General features: G+C 44.2%; 1 protein-coding gene across 1 annotated transcript; it reads right to left on the reverse strand.

Moving 5' to 3' along the window:
- Positions 1 to 8,877: 8,877 nt before the first annotated feature.
- LOC103970269 (uncharacterized) lies at positions 8,878 to 21,239 on the reverse strand. Its single transcript, XM_009383986.3, has 13 exons — positions 21,083 to 21,239; positions 20,914 to 21,009; positions 20,454 to 20,531; positions 13,761 to 13,841; positions 13,460 to 13,679; positions 13,322 to 13,380; positions 12,785 to 12,834; positions 12,583 to 12,670; positions 12,243 to 12,497; positions 12,059 to 12,151; positions 11,488 to 11,592; positions 11,216 to 11,332; positions 8,878 to 9,223 (listed from the first exon to the last, which is right to left on the reverse strand). Exons 1-13 carry the CDS (start codon positions 21,155 to 21,157, stop codon positions 9,158 to 9,160), a joined length of 1,383 nt encoding a protein of 460 aa, XP_009382261.2. The 5' UTR covers positions 21,158 to 21,239; the 3' UTR covers positions 8,878 to 9,157.
- Positions 21,240 to 21,536: the final 297 nt, after the last annotated feature.

A 21,536-nucleotide genomic window follows, 5' to 3' on the forward strand; every position in this document is an offset into this window, starting at 1 on the left:
ACACCTCAGCTCAATGGTGTCTCTGAAAGGAGAAATCGTACATTATTAGATATGGTACGGTCCATGATGAGTTTCGTTGACCTACCCATCTCATTCTGGGGATATGCCCTAGAAACCGCAGCTTACCTTCTGAACAGAGTTTCAACTAAGTCGGTAGTATCTACACCATATGAGATATGGAAAGGGAAGAAGCCTGATCTTAAGGTTGTTAAGATTTGGGGCTGCCCAGCCCACGTTAAAAGACACAACCCCGATAAGTTAGAATCAAGGACAGAGCGATGCAAATTTATAGGATACCCCAAGGAAACTTGTGGGTATTATTTCTATCATCTCGAGGATCAAAAGGTCTTTGTAGCTAAGAGAGCAGTGTTCCTTGAGAAGGAACACATTCTTGGCAGAGATAGTGGGAGAATGATAGAGTTGAGCGAGGTTGGAGAATCAAGCTCAAGCACCACTCTACAGCCCGAGTCTATTCAGGTACCTAATACACAAGTATCAACTTTACGCAGGTCTGATAGAGTATCTCATCCTCCTGAGAGATATGTGGGACATATTAGAGGAGAGGATGTAGAGGATATTGATCCTCAGACCTACGAGGAGGCTATTATGAGTATAGACTCCGGGAAGTGGCAAGAAGCCATGAATTCTGAGATGGATTCTATATACTCCAATAAGGTTTGGAACCTAGTTCATGCGCCCGAAGGTATTGTACCCATCGGTTGCAAGTGGATCTTTAAGAAAAAGATCGGAGTAGATAGAAAGGTAGAGACCTATAAAGCAAGGCTAGTGGCTAAGGGGTATCGTCAAAGGCAAGGTGTTGACTACGACGAAACCTTCTCACCTGTAGCAATGCTAAAATCCGTCAGAATTCTATTGGCTATTGCAGCACACTATGATTATGAGATCTGGCAGATGGATGTGAAAACCGCATTCCTCAATGGGAACCTCGAGGAGGAGGTGTATATGATGCAACCTGAGGGATTCGTGTCCAAGAACTGCCCAGATAAGGTGTGTAGGTTGCTTAGATCCATTTATGGACTAAAGCAAGCTTCCCGAAGTTGGAACATAAGATTTGATGAGGCAATCAGATCTTATGACTTCGTTAAGAACGAAGATGAGCCTTGTGTATACAAAAAGGTAAGTGGGAGCGCTATCACCTTTTTGGTGTTATATGTGGATGACATCCTCATCATTGGGAATGATGTAAGAATGCTATCCACAGTAAAGGCTTGGTTATCTAGACACTTCTCCATGAAGGACTTAGGGGAAGCATCCTATATCTTGGGGATTAGAATCTATAGAGATAGATCCAAAAGGATGCTTGGCTTGTCCCAATCTCGGTACATAGAAACCATTGTCAAAAGGTTTGGCATGGAAAATTTCAAGAGATGTCTCATACCGATGAGACATGGGATATCGCTTTCTACGAGTATGTCCCCAAAGACTCCAGAAGAAAGGGCAAACATGAATATGATACCTTATGCCTCAGCAATAGGGTCTATCATGTATGCCATGCTATGTACTAGGCCTGATATAGCGCATGCTCTGAGTGTCACGAGCAGGTATCAGGCGGATCCAAGCTTGGAGCACTGGAAAGCAGTAAAGTGTATCCTTAAGTACTTGAGAAGGACTAAGGATCTTTTACTAGTATATGGAGGTAATAGCCTTAAGATTGAAGGCTACACTGACTCAAGTTTTCAGTCTGATGTCGATGATAGCAAGTCAAATTCAGGGTATGTGTACACCTTGAATGGAGGAGCAGTGTGCTGGAAGAGTTCCAAGCAAGATACCACTGCTGACTCGACCACAGAGGCGGAGTACATTACTGCATCAGATGCAGCAAAGGAGGGAGTCTGGTTGAAGAAGTTCATTACAGATTTGGGAGTCGTGCCGGGTAGCGAGGAGCCGATCTCCCTATATTGCGACAACAACGGGGCGATTGCTCAAGCAAAGGAACCTAGGTCTCATCAGAAATCTAAGCATGTTCTGAGGAGGTTCCACCTTATCAGAGAGATCGTAGCCCGAGGAGATGTAGTAGTGGAAAGAGTTCCATCCGAAGATAACATTGCAGATCCACTGACAAAGCCGTTGTCTCAGATTGTCTTTGAGCGTCACAGGGGTCTGATGGGGATCAGACACATAGGAGATTGCTAGTCATAGGTGCCCAGCAAGCCAATCACGTGAGTGATGGCACGTGTGACTTGATACAGAATCTTTTTGCTTATTATATTTTGGCATATATCACTTTATAACTATTGCATAAATGCATACATATATTGTGATGTCCTTGGATTTGTGCAATGGGAATCGGATCGTGATGAGATCACGATAATGAGATCGATTCACCTTTAAACACATATCCTAAATAATCCCGGTCATAGGTTACTCGAGAGAGACATCGTGATAATCGGATAGACTGGTGTGCTGTATACCCGTCCATATGATGGATGCAGCTGGTCTCATAGCTGCTCGTGTAGGGACACTAGGGATACAATACAAGTGCTCATTGGAGAATGAGTTCACTGATTGATCCGCTTACGGAATGGTGGATGGTTGATGATGCCTTATTGTCAAACAGTGATTCCGTAGTCCTAGTGGTGTATCTGGTCCTTAGACTTGAGACACCAAGGATGTCATGTATGAGTGCTCCACTCTTTGATACCAAACTTATAGGTTTGGCTGTCCCCAGATCTAGTACAGCTGGTCATTGGGAGTGGTAGTCGACCTTACGAGGGCTATTGAGTGTCGATAGAGGATCATCCACTCTCGGCGTCATGAGAGGAATATCCTATGTGTTCTTGCTCAGACAAATCCCTGGCCAGAGTCATTCGGGTTGAGAGAGAAAGAGTTCTCCGGGAGAATCCGATTAGAGCGAGACTCGAGTAGAAACCGTATGGGTCTGACAGCACCATGCTCGATATACGGTCTCTGGGATATTAGATGGATGAGGGACTATAGGTACATGGTAACTGAGGACAGACAGGTCCAATGGATTGGATTCCCCTGTATCGTCTGGGGACTACGGCGTAGTGGCATAGTACGTCCGTAGTCGATGAGTCGAGTGAATTATTACAGAGATAATAATTCACTGTGTTAGAAGGAGTTCTGACAGGTATGACTCACGACCAGCTCGATATTGGGCCTAGAGGGTCACACACATATGGTAGGCATTGCGATGAGTAGAGGTTCGGATATGAGATATCCGACGGAGCCCTTGTCTTATTGGATGCAGATCCAATACCCACTAGGGAAGGACCCATTAGGGTTTGACACGGGATCTCTATAAATAGGAGGGATTCATAGCCTCATAGGCTAGAGTCTTTACTTGTCTTTCCTATTCTCCTCTCCCTCTCCACCTCAGAGTAGGCCTGGAGTTTTGAGGAGCGTCGTCGCAACCCTGCTGTGTGGATCACCGCTAGAGAGGAGGACGCTTGACCTCCTTCACCCTCTCCTAAGGATCTGCAAGGAAACAGGGATATACGATCTCCCTAGGTAACACAATCTCTATACGTAGTTTTATGTTTTGCGGATTTTTCGCACCAATCTTCGCACGACGACGAACATCTTTTTGGGAATCGGGGATTTTGTTTTCTTGTTCTTCCGCTGCGCATGTGATGTCGCCCCCATTGATTTCCCAACACCACCGAACCCCGAAGCCCCAGTCCCGTGCTAGTCATAAGTGCCCAGCAAGCCAATCACGTGAGTGATGGCACGTGTGACTTGATACAGAATCTTTTTGCTTATTATATTTTTGGCGTATATCACTTTATAACTATTGCATAAATGCATATGTATAGTGATGTCCTTGGATTTGTGCAATGGGAATCGGATCGTGATGAGATCACGATAATGAGATTGATTCACCTTTAAACACATATCCTAAATAATCCCGGTCATAGGTTACTCGAGAAGGACATCGTGATAACCGGATAGACTGGTGTGCTGTATACCCGTCCATATGATGGATGCAGTTGGTCTCATAGCTGCTCGTGTAGGGACACTAGGGATACAGTACAGGTGCTCATTGGAGAATGAGTTCACTGATTGATCCGCTTACGGAATGCTGGATGGTTGATGATGCCTTATTGTCAGACAACGATTCCGTAGTCCTAGTGGTGTATCTGGTTCTTAGACTTGAGACACCAAGGATGTCCTGTATGAGTGCTCCACTCTTTGATACTAGACTTATAGGTTTGGCTGTTCCTAGATCTAGTACAGCTGGTCATTGGGAGTGGTAGTCGACCTTACGAGGGCTATTGAGTGTCGATAGAGGATCATCCACTCTCGGTATCATGAGAGGAATATCCCATGTGTTCTTGCTCAGACAAATCCCTGGCCAGGGTCATTCGGGTTGAGAGAGAAAGAGTTCTCCGGGAGAATCCGATTAGAGCGAGACTCAAGTAGAAACCGTATGGGTCTGACAGCACCATGCTCGATATACGGTCTCTGGGATATTAGATGGATGAGGGACTATAGGTACATGGTAACTGAGGACAGACAGGTCCAATGGATTGGATTCCCCTGTATCGTCTGGGGACTACGGCGTAGTGGCCTAGTACTTCCGTAGTCGATGAGTCGAGTGAATTATTACAGAGATAATAATTCACTTAGTTAGAAGGAGTTCTGACAGGTATGACTCACGGCCAGCTCGATATTGGGCCTAGAGGGTCACACACATATGGTAGGCATTGCGATGAGTAGAGGTTCGGATATGAGATATCCGACGGAGCCCTTGTCTTATTGGATGCAGATCCAATACCCACTAGGGAAAGGACCCATTAGGGTTTTGACACGGGATCTCTATAAATAGGAGGGATTCACAGCCTCATAGACTAGAGTCTTTGCTTGCCCTTCCTATTCTCCTCTCCCTCTCCACCTCAGAGTAGGCCTGGAGTCTTGAGGAGCGTCGTCGCAACCCTGCTGTGTGGATCACCGCTAGAGAGGAGGACGCTTGACCTCCTTCACCCTCTCCTGAGGATCTGCAAGGAAACAGGGATATACGATCTCCCTAGGTAACACAATCTCTATACGCAGTTTTGTGTTTTGCGGATTTTGCGCACCAATCTTTGCACGACGACGAACATCTTTTTGGGAATCGGGGATTTTTGTTTTCTTGTTCTTCCGCTGCGCATATGATGTCGCCCCCATGATTTCCCAACATCCCGTACATGGCTAACATAAAAAAACCTCCCCTTCCACCCCTTGTTGCTGGAAGAGGCACCCCCGACTCGAAAACCCGTTCAGGCTGATAAGAAATAGCCCCACGAACCCTTGCAGAGGCGATAGCAGGAGAGAAAGAGGTTAAGGGTAGGGGTGATATTAGCATAATGGCATTCCCCCAGGAAAGCCACCAGGTAACGCCAAGAGTTCGACACCACCTGAGACGACGAAATCCGCCAGAAAGACAGGCAGGACACTATGAGGGGATGAAGAGGAAAACGTAAACCCGCCTCAAGGGCGTCAAGGGTCAGAGCGAACCCCTTCGGAAGCGGGTCATACGCACGTTGGCCCGACTCGGGAGCGCTAAGAATATGGTCCTCCGGGATACCGTAGCGCGCCCGGAGCTCCTCCAGCGAGGCCCCGCTCACGGTGGAATCAATGTCGTGCGGCCACATCAGAGCCTCAAGGGCTCGTGCCGCTTCTCCATCAGAAGATCCAGCGGGGGACGGAGGGAGATTTCCCTTCCCGGCTTCGAGGACGCAAAGGGAAGAAGAGGACGGAGAGGAAGGAGGGGAAGAAGGGGGCGACATCTCAACTGACCTTAAAGGAGAAAAAGAGTACGTAGAAGCCTAGGAAGGGGATTAGGGAGGCGACAGCATAACTCGAAGGAGAAAACACGGCGATGAAAAACAAAGGCGGAGTCGGACCTCCGCTATTTGAAGGGGATAGCTCGTCAGAACCAACGCCCCTTCGCTTCCCGAGAACGGGCGGCAGCTCACTCGCGCGCATAACCGTCCCGTCGCATCGGGAGACCCCCAAAGGCGCTCCGCATTAATGAAGGCCTGATATGGCAGCCAGTGGCAGTGCGGTGCGAAATACGAAGACACCCAATCATATCAGCCTCGAAAACTGGCAACCCCCAAAAGAGGCAGCCCGTCACTTTCCGAAAAAAAAAAAAAAAAAAAACCACACCTGTGCAGTCACCCCGCTTGCGTTGTGCTCCTCGGCCTTCGGCTCACCTGCGCGGTCACCCCGCCTGCGTTGTGCTCCTCGGCCTTCGGCTCACCTGCGCGGTCACCCCGCCTGCGTTGTGCTCCTCGGCCTTCGGCTCACCTGTGCGATCACCCCGCCTACGTTGTGCTCCTCGACCTTCAGCACACCTGCGCGGCCACCCCGCCTACGTTGTGCTCCTCGCCCCTCGGCTCTACGCCTCCCGAGACCACACCTGTGCGGTCACCCCGCCTGCGTTGTGCTCCTCGGCCTTTGGCTCACCTGCGCGGTCACCCTGCCTGCGTTGTGTTCCTCGACCTTCGGCACACCTGTGCGGTCACCCCGCCTGCGTTATGCTCCTCGCCCCTCGGCTCTACGCCTCCCGAGACCACAACTGTGCGGTCACCCCGCCTGCGTTGTGCTCCTCGGCCTTCGTCTCACCTGTGCGGTCACCCCGCCTGCGTTGTGCTCCTCGGCCTTCGGCTCACCTGCGCGGTCACCCCGCCTGCGTTGTGCTCCTCGGCCTTCGGCTCACCTGCGCGGTCACCCCGCCTGCATTGTGCTCCTCGGCCTTCGGCTCACTTGCGTGGTCACCCCGCCTGCGTTGTGCTCCTCGGCCTTCGGCTCACCTGTGCGGTTACCCCGCCTACGTTGTGCTCCTCGGCCTTCGGCTCACCTGTGCGGTCACCCCGCCTGCGTTGTGCTCCTCGGCCTTCGGCTCACCTGTGCGGTCACCCCTCCTGCGTTGTGCTCCTCGGCCTTCGGCTCACCTGTGCGGTCACCCCGCCTGCGTTGTGCTCCTCGGCCTTCGGCTCACCTGCGCGGTCACCCCGCCTGCGTTGTGCTCACCGGCCCTCGATTCCGTGCCTTCCGAGACCACACCTGCGCGGTCACCCTACCTGGTTTTGCGATCCCCGAGTCCAACTCTGCTCGACTCCCTGACTGAGTTGCGCGCCTCGGTCCCATGCTGCGCAAGACGCGTCCGCGCGGCCAGCCCGCCCGCATCGAACGTCCCGGATCCACACAAGCAGCCCACCTGGAGTGAGAAGCCATGCATCGGACTCCCCGCCTATAAAAATCGACGCATAGCTCCTTTTGGGGGGGGGGAGTATGATCGGGGTAAAAACTGATTTGACATAACATCCCGAGATTGGACGTAATAGACCCCCACGTCAGACATCCCTGTGCGGCGCACTGCATCAGGAAGCGAGCATTAACACAGACGTGACATGCACCCACGCCCAAACGACCTCCTCGGCCGATCCCTCATGACCGGTTGAGGCATGGGGGGAGGCGTCGACTGACACTCCCCATACCCTACAGCAGCTCGACCATCCACGCAACGCCCACGATGACGGCAGACGGCATCAGAAGTACGGACCAGCTCTGGCAGGATGGCACATCAGGTAACATCAAACCCGCCTATAAATACCTCCTGGCCCCCAACGAGCCAAGGGGAGAGGACCTCACTCAAAAACGCCACGCGCCATCGTTGACTTGATCGTCGGAGGGGTCGGGCCGAGCCACCGATCCGACCTTTGTGCAGGTTGACGACATCGCCGAACCTGATCGTCGCTGCGGACCTCCCAGCCAGACCCCCTGCGTCAGCCACCACAAGATCCCAAGGGGAGCTGTGTCTGATCCTGACCACTTGGAGCCCTGGACCAGCCGCGTTGACTCCGAGATCACGACTAAAAAAGTTACTTTCCGTAACATGTGCTTCGAAACCTACAGGGCGAGAAGAATCAATTATTCTCCCAGAAATCATTTCATAAGGTACATAAATTCGCATGACTACATTTTCTAGCACATCGAAACTTGCAATGGCAAAAAACTCGATCTTTTCTATCAGAAAGATACAACAAGTCCAAGACCGACAACCGCCACACCCGAAGAGCTTGTGGTAAAATCCAATCGAAAAGATCGAGCAAAGCCGATCCGACGTAGTTCACAAGTCGAGCGATCAAGAAAGGAACCGAAGGAAGCAAGATATTTACCTTTTCTTCGTCCTGCGTCTGCTTCCGCCTCGTGGGCCGTGCCGCTTCGTCCAGCTATTCCGCATGCTCGAGTTCGGGTTCCGCATCCGCCACCGGAGAGCGATGGATCGTAATCGAAACCCACGGGGAGCGAATCGTCGGGCTTCCAGCAAATCTAAGTGGGATTAACGAGTGAAGGACAGACCTCCTCCCCCCCCCCCCCCCCTCCGGCGGAGATCATGGCGGGTGATGATTGAATCGAATGTTGTTAGGGCCGAGTCGAGTTAGCATCGAGGCCAGAGAGACATTGGACCTGTTTCAGAGCGAACCTAAGTGGGATTAACGAGTCACGGACAGACCTCCTCCCCCCCGGCGGAGATCATGGCGGGTGATGATTGAATTGAATGTTGTTCGGGCCGAGTCGAGTTCGCATCGAGCCCAGAGAGACAACGGACCTGTTTCAGAGCGAACCTAAGAATTATATGACCAAACGGCGTTGTTTTCTTCAGTGCATCCAAACTGGTAATATGATCTTAGTTGGGCATTCTCCATATGCCTTAATAGGTATATGGAGGTAAAATTTAGTAGCATCATGTCAGACGTGAAATCGAGATATGAATGAAATAAATCGAACATTTCACTGCAATCAATTAAACAAAGTAGGACACCAAAAAAATTAAAATGCAAAACCCTACAACAGTGACGATCTGACAGAGATTAACTAATAATCATTGAAAAAAAATGGAAGAAATTAAGGAAATCAAAAGCAGTGATATGAATAGAAACCAAATTTTACATGCAAACATATGATACGAGACAGTTCAGAATTCTATCAAGGATATGGCATATTGTGACGATGTACTTGGGTTAAAAAAGAAGACAAGAAAAAGCAATAGACATAGATAAAAAGGGAGACAACAAAATGGAAATCTCTCTCTCTCTCTCATGACCTCAAAGCACATGGATGTATAGGCCGGAGTTCCGCCGAAAAAGCAAGCAATTGGGAAACCTTGTGAGAGACTTGTTAGCACTTATTTTCTTGCAAGCGATTCGGACTTGTGTTCGCTGCCAGTTGTGACAACATAACCAGCACCAACCTGATGGTTCAAGACAATGGAACAACCAGAGGAAATCAAACAAACAAGTCAGTAATAACATTATGTGATGCTAATAGTTATAGCAGTGTAAGGTACAGATTATTCAGGAACACAGCTTGCAGAAAACATGCAAGCTTGACAAATTTTAGGCAGCAGGGGGAAGTGGAGGACTTTTAATTTCCAGAACAAACTTAGAGACATCTACTTGCGATCACTGAAAGCAATTCATACTCATTCTGTTCAGCTGGAAGTATCATATAGAACATTACACGCAAGGTGCAAATTATCAAAGCAATACTCTAGTTTGATACCAGATCCCAAGAAAACTGGGTTTCTTTGTCTGCTCATAGGTTTAATATGAACATTTCAAATACCAACTTGATCGGTTGCTGGTAGCGAAGAACACTCAAAAGTGTGCTTGTAGTTGGAAGCTGAAGAGTTGGTCTCTATAGTTGGTTAAGAATTGTGTCTCTAAATGCACAGAATAATCTCGGCACAATTTTGAGTCTTTTTGGGCATCCCAACACTGTTCTTAGTTTACCGGCAAACGATGGGAGCTTGTGTCTAGAAAGAAAAATGACTAAAAAAAGGGTGGACCAGCAGTGCACAGGGAATGCAGGATTGGAGAAGGTAAATGTACTCATCCTAAAGAAATTCACTGTGAAAAGGTGGGGTCTTCCTTTTCTTGGAAACATCAGGATTGCCTGTGATGGAAGACGATTATAGCTTCCAACCCTTTCAACTTCCCCTCTCCAAATCTCTTCAAATAGAAAAAGCAATCCTCAGTTTGATATTTCAAATGGACAAAATCATCCAAGCAAGTCCACTCATGAAGGGTGAGATGTGTAATGTAACAGTACTTACGCAAGTAAAACCATGAATGCAGGTATAGGTGCAATTTTGATTAGATTCTATAGTTGTATGAGAACACGATGGTCCTTATAAGGCTGCACAAGGCAGCTGTTCAACAATGGGTCAGGTAGGTGCTTGTGTTGCTACAGAGAGCTGAAGGTGAAAACTCAAATATGATGATATAATTCTTAGTGGCATAATAATAGCCCAAGACTCAGGGCGACAGGAAATGATAGTACTCATTAAAAAAGAGATTAAAAATTAAGTCAATGTGAAGATTGTAATAAGTTGGTCTTACGATTCTAACCACTAAAGAAAGTGGAGATCATTGGTAATTTGAATTCTATTTTAGATCACTTGCATCTGGTGTGAAAAATGGGATAAAGAGATCAAAGCTCCTATTAGATCTGAACTTAGGTTAATCATAATCATAAATAAAAAGCCATTAAGGACTACAAGACTCATCTGGGCAACTCATATATGATGTTCGATGTGGATTCCTTCCTTGGGAGTTCTTTCTGATTCTAAGACCACCACTAGTGAACTTGTCTAATCCTTGTGGGCACAAGTTCAAAAATTCAAAACTATAAGCTGTAGGCCTGTGAAGTATTGCAAATGGGTTGTTCCATTAATGAGTTGCACATACACATGTAACTTGCTTCCTCGCATGTCTGTACGGTTCACAAAGTGGTTAGGCTCATTAATAAGAGACGGTTAGGACTGATTTGTACCTGTAATTACAGAAGCTCTATTGTATATTTTGGCATTATAGACATGCAGTTCCTTTATCCAAGATAACTTAATATTTATCACGCATAAATTGTTCAGTGAGGTGATCAGAGTGAGATTTCCTGCAGAGATTCTTGTTACAAGTGTTGGAGGTTCCACATGCAGTACTTAGGCTTTAAATTTTACGTAAATGTTATGTCAGAGGTTATAATTCTTGTACCCACAATAGAAATATTCTCAAACTCTCCCCATGGACTTAGACTATTGAGACAAAACAACATATCTCTATCTTCCTGTATGACTTGCACTTCATTGTAATGTATTCAGGAAGAGATCTTTGTAGTAATCCTTTTTTTTCTCATTCACAAATAGTAAGTTAGAGAAACAGAGAAGGAAAAAAAAATAGTGCACCTGACAGTCCTTTAGAACAATTCGCTCTTGAAGCTGCACATTACTGCATACAACAGAACCTTGAATAGAACAACCATCTTCAATAGTGACATGATTCATCACAATAGAATTGACAATCTGCAGTCCCAAACACAAATCATTAATATCATAAATTGAAGTAATGTCTTCCCGCAGCATATACATGTTTTTCATATATGGCTGCAAGAATTACACTTTTGATAATAACACATCAGAATTGGCTTGAGATCAGGTTTACTGCAGTGTCTATGTACCTTGACATTTGAACCAATCCTGCAGTGGCGACCAATGACAGATCGTTTCACGCTACATTTATCACCTAATTTTGAGCCTTCTGCGAGCATGCATTGTGGACCAACCTATATCACTAAGTTACATGAGTCATGTGGATAATAAAAAACAACACATGATTTTACAAAGTACAACAAAATATCAAGTACCAAAATGCATTGAAAATAAAATGTAGTCCAACAGAGAAAACTCAGTACAGAACATAACTCCAATGAACTTCAGTTAGAAAGTAAAGATTGCAAGGGCAGTAATACATGAAAAGATAAAAGCAAAATTGATTTTTGAAGTGGCAACAAGTTAACAATTCAGCCCTATTGGTTAAACAAGGTAACTTCTGGGGTTTTATATATGGACTGTTGTCTATTATATCATTAATCATGCATAAGAAAGTGACTCGATGATCACCTATGCCATACCAGAAGTATTATGCCATTTAGCGTACCTTTCTAATAAAATGCATGCATGAAAAATCAAATATATACTATACGCACCATAGGTAGAACAAAATGATACTAAGAATGTGCAATGGCTCACCGTAGTTTTAGATCCCAGCTCAGCAGATGGATGAATGATGTTGTTTTGTGCAGAGAAAGAATACCCAGAAAGGTGACTAGCCTCTCCTACCACCTATTTGCCATATGAAAATTTATTAGCTGTTACAGTACAAAGTTACTCAGCTGCAACGTCATGATTGTATTCTAGGTTTTTAGATTCTTACATCACGATTAATGTCACTATATGCCTGAATAGAGTTTAAACGAGCACAATACTTGCTTTCACTGGCGATATAAGCACAGCATTTATGGGTTCTTCGAGCATCAGGTAGCGGCTTAAGACTAAAAGCATGGGGCTCCTGGAAAGCAGAAGGAGCAATTTCTCGGTGTTGAGACAACCATCTCAGCTCATTTTGTGAAGATATATTATCCATCCCCAATTCAGATTTAATACCTCCATTATCTGATACTTCTGAATTCTGATGACAATGATGAAATTGTAATGTTAGCTAATGGTAGCAAAAATAAAAAATTACTAAGAAGTACAGATATTACTTAGCATACCAGCTGGGTTCTGATCAGATATGGTAGAATATCCTGTCTAATGCTATGAAATTTATCCTTTTGATCCAAAATGTCCTGCAGAACACTCCTGATATACGATAACTTGTTAGAGGACAAAGAAATGGATTTAGTGGTCAAAAGCATAAGAAAGATTTTATAAAAATATATATATAATAGTCACCACTTAAAGGAAATGCCAGACCTTTTAAACGCATACATGTGTGCATCCATGAGGTCAGCTCGAATTTCAATCTAAAGGCAGCCAAAAAAATCATGACATGAGAACAATAAGTGAATTAAATAGAGGATCTATAGAATTCTTTGAAACCCAAGATCAGATTGAGCACAAAAGGCAAAAGGTGGCAGCAACAATGACTAGAAAGCCAAATTAACAAATAAAAACACCACTTGACAAGAAATTCAACAGAATATTGATGAGATTCGCCTGTACAAAAAGCATATGATGGAGGTGTCATTTACACGCTAGTGACAATTAGTGTGTGGCATCTGATTGTACAGGTAATTGTTTTAACTGAGAAGTTAGAATATTTTCTATATCAGTTCCACATGATTTGCATGAGTATGTGGTTATCTCAGTCTCTTGTTAACAGAATATTGGAACCAAAAAATCACTCAAAAACTGAACCAAGAGAAAAGGATGCAACATGTAGTGAAAAGCAAGAAGAGGTTACAATATTATTATCCATAGTTATGAAAAATTATGAAACAGATTTTATACCTGTCCCACAGCCCGAAGAAGGCTCTTTTGAACTCGAATATCCTTTTCAACTTCAGCCCCTGTCAAGGTATTATGTTACATAAAAGGAACCAAAAAAGAAGCTAGGTAAATTATACTTGGCATGATAAATTTAACAACCTGTTGCCAAGTGTAATAAATATTGTCTTGTTGGATCCAGCCCCACAATATTGCAGCGGACTGGTTTTTTAGCCTTTTCCTTTCCTCCAGAAGTTCCTGTATCTGATGGACCACTAACAGGAGCTGGACACAGCAATGCTGTCACTACTGCACTATGTCTTCGGTGTGTTGCAGCCACAGCCCCAGGAGGCACATCAGTAACAAGGTCACCGCTTACAATCTACAAATAAACTGAATTAATACAACAGAAACCCACAGTCTTTTTTCTCCTTCAAAATCACCAAGGAATTTAGATGACTACCAGAACATCATTGGCAGTGAGGTAAGATGCCACAGCTCGCAAAGCTCCTGCAGTGCCAACACCCTCGGGCACAGCTGCCACCTATAAAGGGACAAATAGATGCTTTCATAGAGCCTCGACGAAAGTTAATCTTCACTTCAAGTAGTTGATCGAGTTTGGTGCGTATATAAGTAACCGCAGTAGTCATTCCAAATAAGTAATATTTTCTTACTTCTTTTTTAGCTATAGCTACGATGTTCACTATATAAAATCTTTACTTCTACATTATGTCCTGGAACCTGACATTTAAAGTTACTTAAAGGCTGTAACTATCTAAACTTCAACCTTTAATTTGATTATAAAGTATCATATATATAACTAACATTGTTTTTCTCAATCCATGGCTTACCAACAGAACATATGAATAAAGTAATACACACTCATAATTCACATGTACTTGTCCCTGTGCCTTTTGCTAAGACATTCAAACACTGCCTATATTGGTACCAAGCCCGGATAAAAAGGGTGGATGGTTGTGTTAGGCCATTGACAACCAACGCTCTACAACGGATCGCATGAACATGGATCTACCGATTTTACTCAACAACAGCAAAAGATGTATATAGCTGATACTGCTAAATAGTTGGGTGAGAAATTAAACTCCAACATTCGGATAGTCGGTGACATATCAGAAATAGCTATTAAGAGGCGTAACTCAGAAAACATACAACATCCATAACACTTGATTGTGATAGTGAAAAAAATCAGCAAATGGAACCACTTTTAAAATCAGCATATTTCAGGCAGGAGGCCAAATGGGTCTGATGCAAGATAGAATATTCAAATTGAAATTGATTTCAGACTTTGGTAAGTAGTAAATCTTAACTTGCGAGTGCATGATTGAGGAAAGGCATCAAATAGAATGCACTAATCCACTGAGCATGGTAGGTCATATAGTTGACAGTGGGCAGTATTGTAAGCACTAGTAGGAAAAAATTAGACTACACTATATAGTTAAAACCAAGGTATACAGTTTCGAATAATACCGTCCATACCGGGCGATACATACCAGTCCGTTAGTTGACTGATACACGGACCGTCCGTTACCGAACAGTATATATATATATATATATATATATATATATATATATATATATATATATTTATTTATTTATTTATTTATTTATTTATTTATTTATTTTTTAAGGCGACGTCGCGTCGCCTTGGTGACGTTGCCCCGAAGCTACGCGGCGTCGCCTTTTATAAAAATATTTTATATATAAAAAAATCTTTTATATATATATATATATATATATATATATATATATAATATCGAGCGATATGCAGAACTGTATACCGCTCGGTATACAGTATCGTAGTGTACCGAGCGAATATCGAAACGCCGGTACGATACGATATTTCAAACCTTGATTAAAACATAATGTAATCATATGCATTAGAAAATGACAAAAAAAAAGGAAAAAAAGTGGAAAGATTGCCTATACCACTATACTGTCATGAACAAATCTAGACACAGGGTGTTCGAATTAATGTTTGCGTATGTCTGTGTCTTTCGGTTTTGTTTATGTTTTGCATCGCATGTAGAGGGTTTGTAGTAGGCTTGATAGAACTATTTTGGTTGACTTTTGTGATTGTTTTAGTCTTGTAAACACAGGTTATGTGCAGTCATCATGTAGCGGTAAAACTGTCCAAAAATAAGCTATCCAAGCAGTCATTTTGAGGGTTTTCTAGTTCTGCAAAATGGTGCGGAGTGTCAACCAGCACAACACCCAAGAGCTATCTGGGTGGCATATGACTGGATGGGCCTTTGGAGTAGTGTTTAGGGTTGGTTTGTTGCCTTGTTTTTTAATAGTCTCATGTGGACACTTGTGGAGACTTTTGGCCGCGACGAACCACTTGAACCCTTTGTTGCACGGTCGTTCAAAGCTTTTGGAGTCTATGTTTGTAATTTACATTATTTATCAAGTGTTTGCCAGAATATCTATTTGTGAGATCCCGAGTTAAATGCTTCCTCTAGCTCGTCTTCTCTTTTGTAGGTCCTTAAGAGATTATAAGAGATTTTGGGGAGACTGACCCCTTACTGATAGACATACAATGATGCCACATGATTTAGATAAAGCTAACTAAGTCCGTGACAGATAATATTCGAGCGAGACAAACACGCTTAGAAGCACTTGGCATGCAAACGTAAGGGACCTAGCAGAACTATGTTAAGGGCAGACAGCACACAACCGTTTGAGGGAAACGAGCGTAAAGACACCACAAGGACAAGTGAGCTGGGAAGAACGCGTAACACATAAAGGCCGGGATGATTGAATTCGAGCTACAACTCGATGTTGGCAACCAAATTTGATAGTGCTCAAGGCAAGCAGAGTACTTGGCAAAGGATGAGACTATACAAGGAGGGATGAGTTGCTCGATGACCGAAAGAGTTGTGCAAAGCTCACAGAGGTGAGGAATTGCTAATTCGAAGAATTTGATGCTCATGAAATGGTTTGTATGCGAACGACGTATTATTCGTGGCTATCTTAAGGCACGACCGAAACTCGTCGCTATGGAGCATGAAAACTTTCTCAACATGGGAAGGACACGTCCGTAAGAGGCTGAAGTGTGCGATAAGTTCAGCATTTTCTTGACCTTGAGCGGCGTAGTAGCTATTGTATTGGCGAAGAGTCATAATCTAGCAAGTGCATTCGCGATGGTTAAATAATGCACAGTTTTTCAGCAAGGCGGAGTAGTCCAAAGGGATGGTGGTATCCGAAACTTCTAAAAGGAATGATACGAAGAGAAAAGTTGCCCCAATAGGACAGATATCCAGGAGTGATAAGTCTTGGTTTTCCTGAAGGAGAATCATGTGCAACGGATTGCACATGTTAAGGGGAGTACCTCAAGACAACAGTTCCATAAAGCTCAACGGATCGAGCGAGCGATAATGAGTCACATGATCTTGCACGAGGTAATGCGTTGGTGGATGCATTGTTAGATCAAGTGGGGGAACAACCTTAGGCAACACCAAATGAAGGTACACTTAGAACCGATGCGGAAATCAAACTCAATGAAAGGCTAATCTATGGAATGGTGGACATGAGAGCCACCATCAACTCAATGCAAACCAAGCGAAGCAACTTAGGTGGAACTTGATGAAGTGCTCGAGCCGTATGAAGGGAGTCGATATAGAAGACGAAACATGAAGTGAAAGCAGAAAGTTTTCCTTGGACAGAGGTCAAGGACATGAACTCTTGCAGAAGCAAAAGTGAAATCATGTCATTCCATGAGTCTCTCGTTCTAATGGAGCGGATTCATCTTGCATGATGCCAAAGAAGAAGGGAGCTTCGAGGCACATGCATCTTATCTCGACAAAGCAATTTATGGAGGGACTAAGTTGACTCAACTTGCGGAGGCGAAGTTCGGGTCATAATACTTTGGCATGAAGTAAGAGGACACAAAGACGGGTACTCTTGAAGAATATGCAACATTGCTTCAAGTTGTGCATAGTAGAGATTGTGTTGGGGGGCAACGGTCCAGTATCCAAACAATGGCACATTAATTTCATCGAAGTCGGTGGCCTTCGAGAGCTACTAGGCGATGGACTATCCTATAGTTGTGCTTCGTCCGCATGTGACCCGAGAATGGATGGACGAAGGTCGATTTCCAAAGGAGCAAATACAATGGAGGTGACGGAGGCCCTGTGATGTATTGGTAGACGCCACACATGGAGAGATCGAAGTCCGAGTTTATCCCACAAAGATTAGAATGCAATGGAGATGTCACCAAGAGGTGACATGGTACAGCGAATCGTGGTGGAACAATTCGAGGCAATACGACACACGGGAGAAGTCCTGTGAGGGACTTGATCATACGGAGGTATGATTAAGAGCTATTGGTAGCTTCACTTCAGTAAATAACACGATAGCAAGAAGGGCTATGAATTCAAGGAGTAAATGTCATGGCACTGAAGAGGTGGGCCTTTCATGTGTGCATCGAATTTTGTATCGGACGAAAGCCTTAATTATCAGCATATGGGGGTTGTGTACCACCGAAGGGGATTTCGAGTGCAAGTACCTGTAGTCCCATGGGGGGGACTTGATTATACAACGGTATGATTAGAGCAGTTGGAGAGTTGTACTACTCTAGAGCTCATATTCGCTTATGGAAGCCCAACAAATCAAGAGGCAAGGCTGAGTAAACAAACGTTGCTACCAATGATGCAAAGGAGAATATAATCGATACGAGCCTTGCAATATGATGATAGAGGCCATGCATGAGAGTTGTAGTCTATCTTTCCATCGACCAAGGGAAACTACTCGGAGAACACAAAAGTATTGAAGCAACTGATCGAAAGGGGTGACGAAGCGACGATGAGTCAGAGGGAGTTAGCTACCCAAAAACTAAACATCGATTAAGATGGAGGTAGACTCGAAGGAGCGCCATAATGCTGTAGAGACGGACCTACCGATCGCGAAGAAAGAAACATAGATGCGAGGCAACAAATAGTTAGACCATGGGCATGACAATATCATGGTACCACAGAGGTGAGACTTTCGTGGAGTCATCGATCCCTTGCTCTCATAGAAAGAGAACACATGGTCATGAAAAAGGTCGATGAGGTGGAGAATGCAGAGGCAAACTCCAAGTATTGAGACAAGACAGAAAGGCAGAGACCAGGGAACTTCACAAGGCCAATGTCGATGTGCTTCTCATCAAAATAACCAAAAGTGGAGGACTTCAGGTTGATGCAGGAGTACTCGACCAAGGAACGAAATAGACAATACGCGGTGTTGTGCCTTATCTACTCAGAGGAGCAAGTAATGAAAATGATGGAGAAAACGATATAATCCCAGAGGCGACCAAAGCTTTCAGAGATTTGCTCTGAGTCGGGACGAAATTTTACTCTTTTTAGATAAAACTTCTTATATTCCAGAAGTTCAATAGCTATGAGAAGGCGAATTGCAGTAGCTAGGAGTGCAAACACTTCGAGTGCTTCAGAAATATAAGCAAAGAGCAAACGAAGGCTAGTAATTAGCTTGATGCATGAAATACAATCCTCGAGGAGGCGAGTGCAGTCAAGTAATCTTTACCTTCTCAACTTTTAAAAGAATGGGCAAAACCGAGTACCCTGGTTCTCTGCACATGTTCAAAGACCCTTCGAAGAAACTTAGTAGGAGACAATGGTTGTCAAATCCTCACCAATGGTGATCAGTTATACTGAGAGTAGATTGTCTGCTTCATTTCCAAACAAAATACCAATCGAAATCGAAAGTGATATGAACCTACTTGGAAGCGACAAGTAAAAGAGAAATTGATGGGCAAATTTTATGGAGGAAAGGCCTAAAAATACTTCAAAGTCTGCGAGATAATGCTCGTTAAAGCTCCAATAAGCATCTACCCAGTTCAAGCAACACGAGACTTTTGACTTAACTGAGGGATCTCCGAGGTAATGCTCGTTAAAGCGCATAACAAGAAAGATCTTTTTCTTAATCTGAGGGATCTGTAGGAGCCAACAAATATTAGCACAACTCGACTGATCACACACCCGAGTCAAAATCATTTGTGAGTTGAAGTAGTATTGGCGAATCAAAGTTCGATTACTCAACAACAGTGGCGGAGAGCAGCTAAGAGCCCAGAGGTGCGTTGCAACTAAGCAGAAGATTGAAGATTCATTAAAGGCGAGGAAATGCCGTGTTTGCAAAGGCTTCAACAAGTATGTTAAAAGAAAGAATAAGTGAAGGAGAATGTCACGGACAAATCTATACACAGAGTGTTCGATGTAATGTATGTGTTTGTTCGTGTCTTTTGGATTTGTTCCTGCTTAACATAGCATGTAGATGACTCGCAGTAGGCTTCACAACCCTATTTTGGTTGGCTTTTATTGTTGTTTTAGTCTTGCAAACATATATTGTGTGTAGCTGTCACGCTAAGGCAAAACTACCCAAACATAAGCCATCCAAACAATCATTTTGAGAGTTTTCTAGCTCCGTAGAGTGGTGCAGAGTGTCGACTAACATAGCACCCTAGAGCTACCCGTTGGCATATGGTTGGATGGGCTTTTGGGGTATTGTCTAGGGCCGATTCGTTGCCTTATTCCGTAACAATAACATGTGAGCACTCATAGGGACTTTTGGCCTTGACGGACCCTTTATCACATGATCGTTCAAAGCTTGCGAAGTCTATGTTTTTAATTTGCATTGTCTATCAAGTGTTTACTGAAATATTTGCTTGTAGGATCTCGAGTTAAAACGCTTCCTCTAATCCAACTTTTCTTTTACAGGTCCTTAAGGGACCATAAAAGGTTTCGTGAAAGCTAAGCCTTTGCGGACGGATACGCAAGAGTGTCGCACGACTCAAGCAAAACCAACCAAATTCGTGACAATACGATGGAAGATAAAAATGAGAAAACAATATGAAACAAGAACAATGGTGACTGCAAAGTCATAAAAATAGGAATATGAATGTGAAATTATATTATAATATTATGTAAAAGAGGTAATAATTAATATTATGTGTATATTATCAACTAATTTAGAAGATGTGGTTAAAAATCTAACAAATATACCATCTTGGGTTGGCTAGTTACACTAGAAACCTGGGTTTTAACAAACTAAAGTATCCACATTAGCACAAAAGAATGAGTCCCGAAGTCTGGCTCCATCAAATATGAAGACCAAACCCCAATTAATCCAGATAGAGACTAACCTCAACATGAAGACGGTCAACGTAAGCACCCGATATCCATCCGCCAACGCGGAGTGCAGCATCTTCTCCCTCAACCACCTGTGTGCATTTGGCAGTCAATTCAGAAACACTGCAAAAGCTACAAAAATCCGACTATTGATACCTCAACATGTAAAATAAGGGAAACAAATTCGAGCTTATTCAAGCTGAAGTCACTTGGATAAACGGGCCACAACTACTCATCCGTTTGCATCTATAAATATACGATTAAAATCTCTAAAAGCCGAATCCTTCGTAGTCTCGAAGAGGGAAAAAGCATGGAAAAGAACAAAAATTTCAACCAACTTCGCAATAAAGCAAAAGCCCTAAAGAACTAAACTTCAGCCTTCCAAGGGAAAGGGAAAAGTAAAAGATCAAAGAACTCGAGACATCTCACTGTCAAATTTTCAGAAAGGAGAATCGGTGGGGAAACGGAGCTCACCACAATGAGATCCTTGAGGTTGCTGGCTTCGAGGAGCTCGAGGACGTAAGACAGGACGGGGCGGTTGGCGACAGGGAGCAACGCCTTGGGGACCTCCTGTGATCGAAGCAAAAACCCCAGATTAAGCGCACGCGATGGAGATCGAGAGACCGAGAGCGAGAGGGAGGACCTGGGAGACGAGGGGGTTGAGATCGCGGGAGGTGCCGCCGGCGAGGACGACGACTTCGAAATCCATCCTGGCCATCGGGACGAGACGGGTCGAATTCGCTGTCGAGAACCGCCGGTGCGGAGTGGCGAGGGTTTACTGCCATCTGATCGAACCGAGTGGAGACTCCAATTAAAGGGTTAAACCGGACCCGTCAATCTCGATGACCGACCCAACTAAAATAGGGATTCCGATCGAGCTTAAGTCAGACTCAATACGGTCGGTCGAGACTGGTAGAATTTTGAGTCACGATGAGCGTATATTAAATTGATTCGAGTCAATTCACCATTAATAAGAGTTAAACGGTTGAATCGAACCAAGTTAAGGAATTCAGTACACACATGCGGTACATTCCATTGGTTCTGTTGGTAGTGAGTTCAATCCTAATTCGATGAAAGCTTTACCCAATGAATGAATC

Source organism: Musa acuminata, chromosome BXJ3-2 (genome assembly GCF_036884655.1).
Source record: "Musa acuminata AAA Group cultivar baxijiao chromosome BXJ3-2, Cavendish_Baxijiao_AAA, whole genome shotgun sequence".
NCBI lineage: Eukaryota > Viridiplantae > Streptophyta > Magnoliopsida > Zingiberales > Musaceae > Musa > Musa acuminata.

Coding starts and splice junctions, on each gene's coding strand:
- LOC103970269 (XM_009383986.3), bottom strand. CDS start 21,157: ATGGCCAGGATGGATTTCGAAGTCGTCGTCCTCGCCGGCGGCACCTCC. Junction 13,842..20,453: donor TTGACCGTCTTCATGTTGAG/GTTAGTCTCTAT, acceptor GTCCCTTTATAG/GTGGCAGCTGTGCCCGAGGG. Junction 13,680..13,760: donor TCACTGCCAATGATGTTCTG/GTAGTCATCTAA, acceptor GTTTATTTGTAG/ATTGTAAGCGGTGACCTTGT.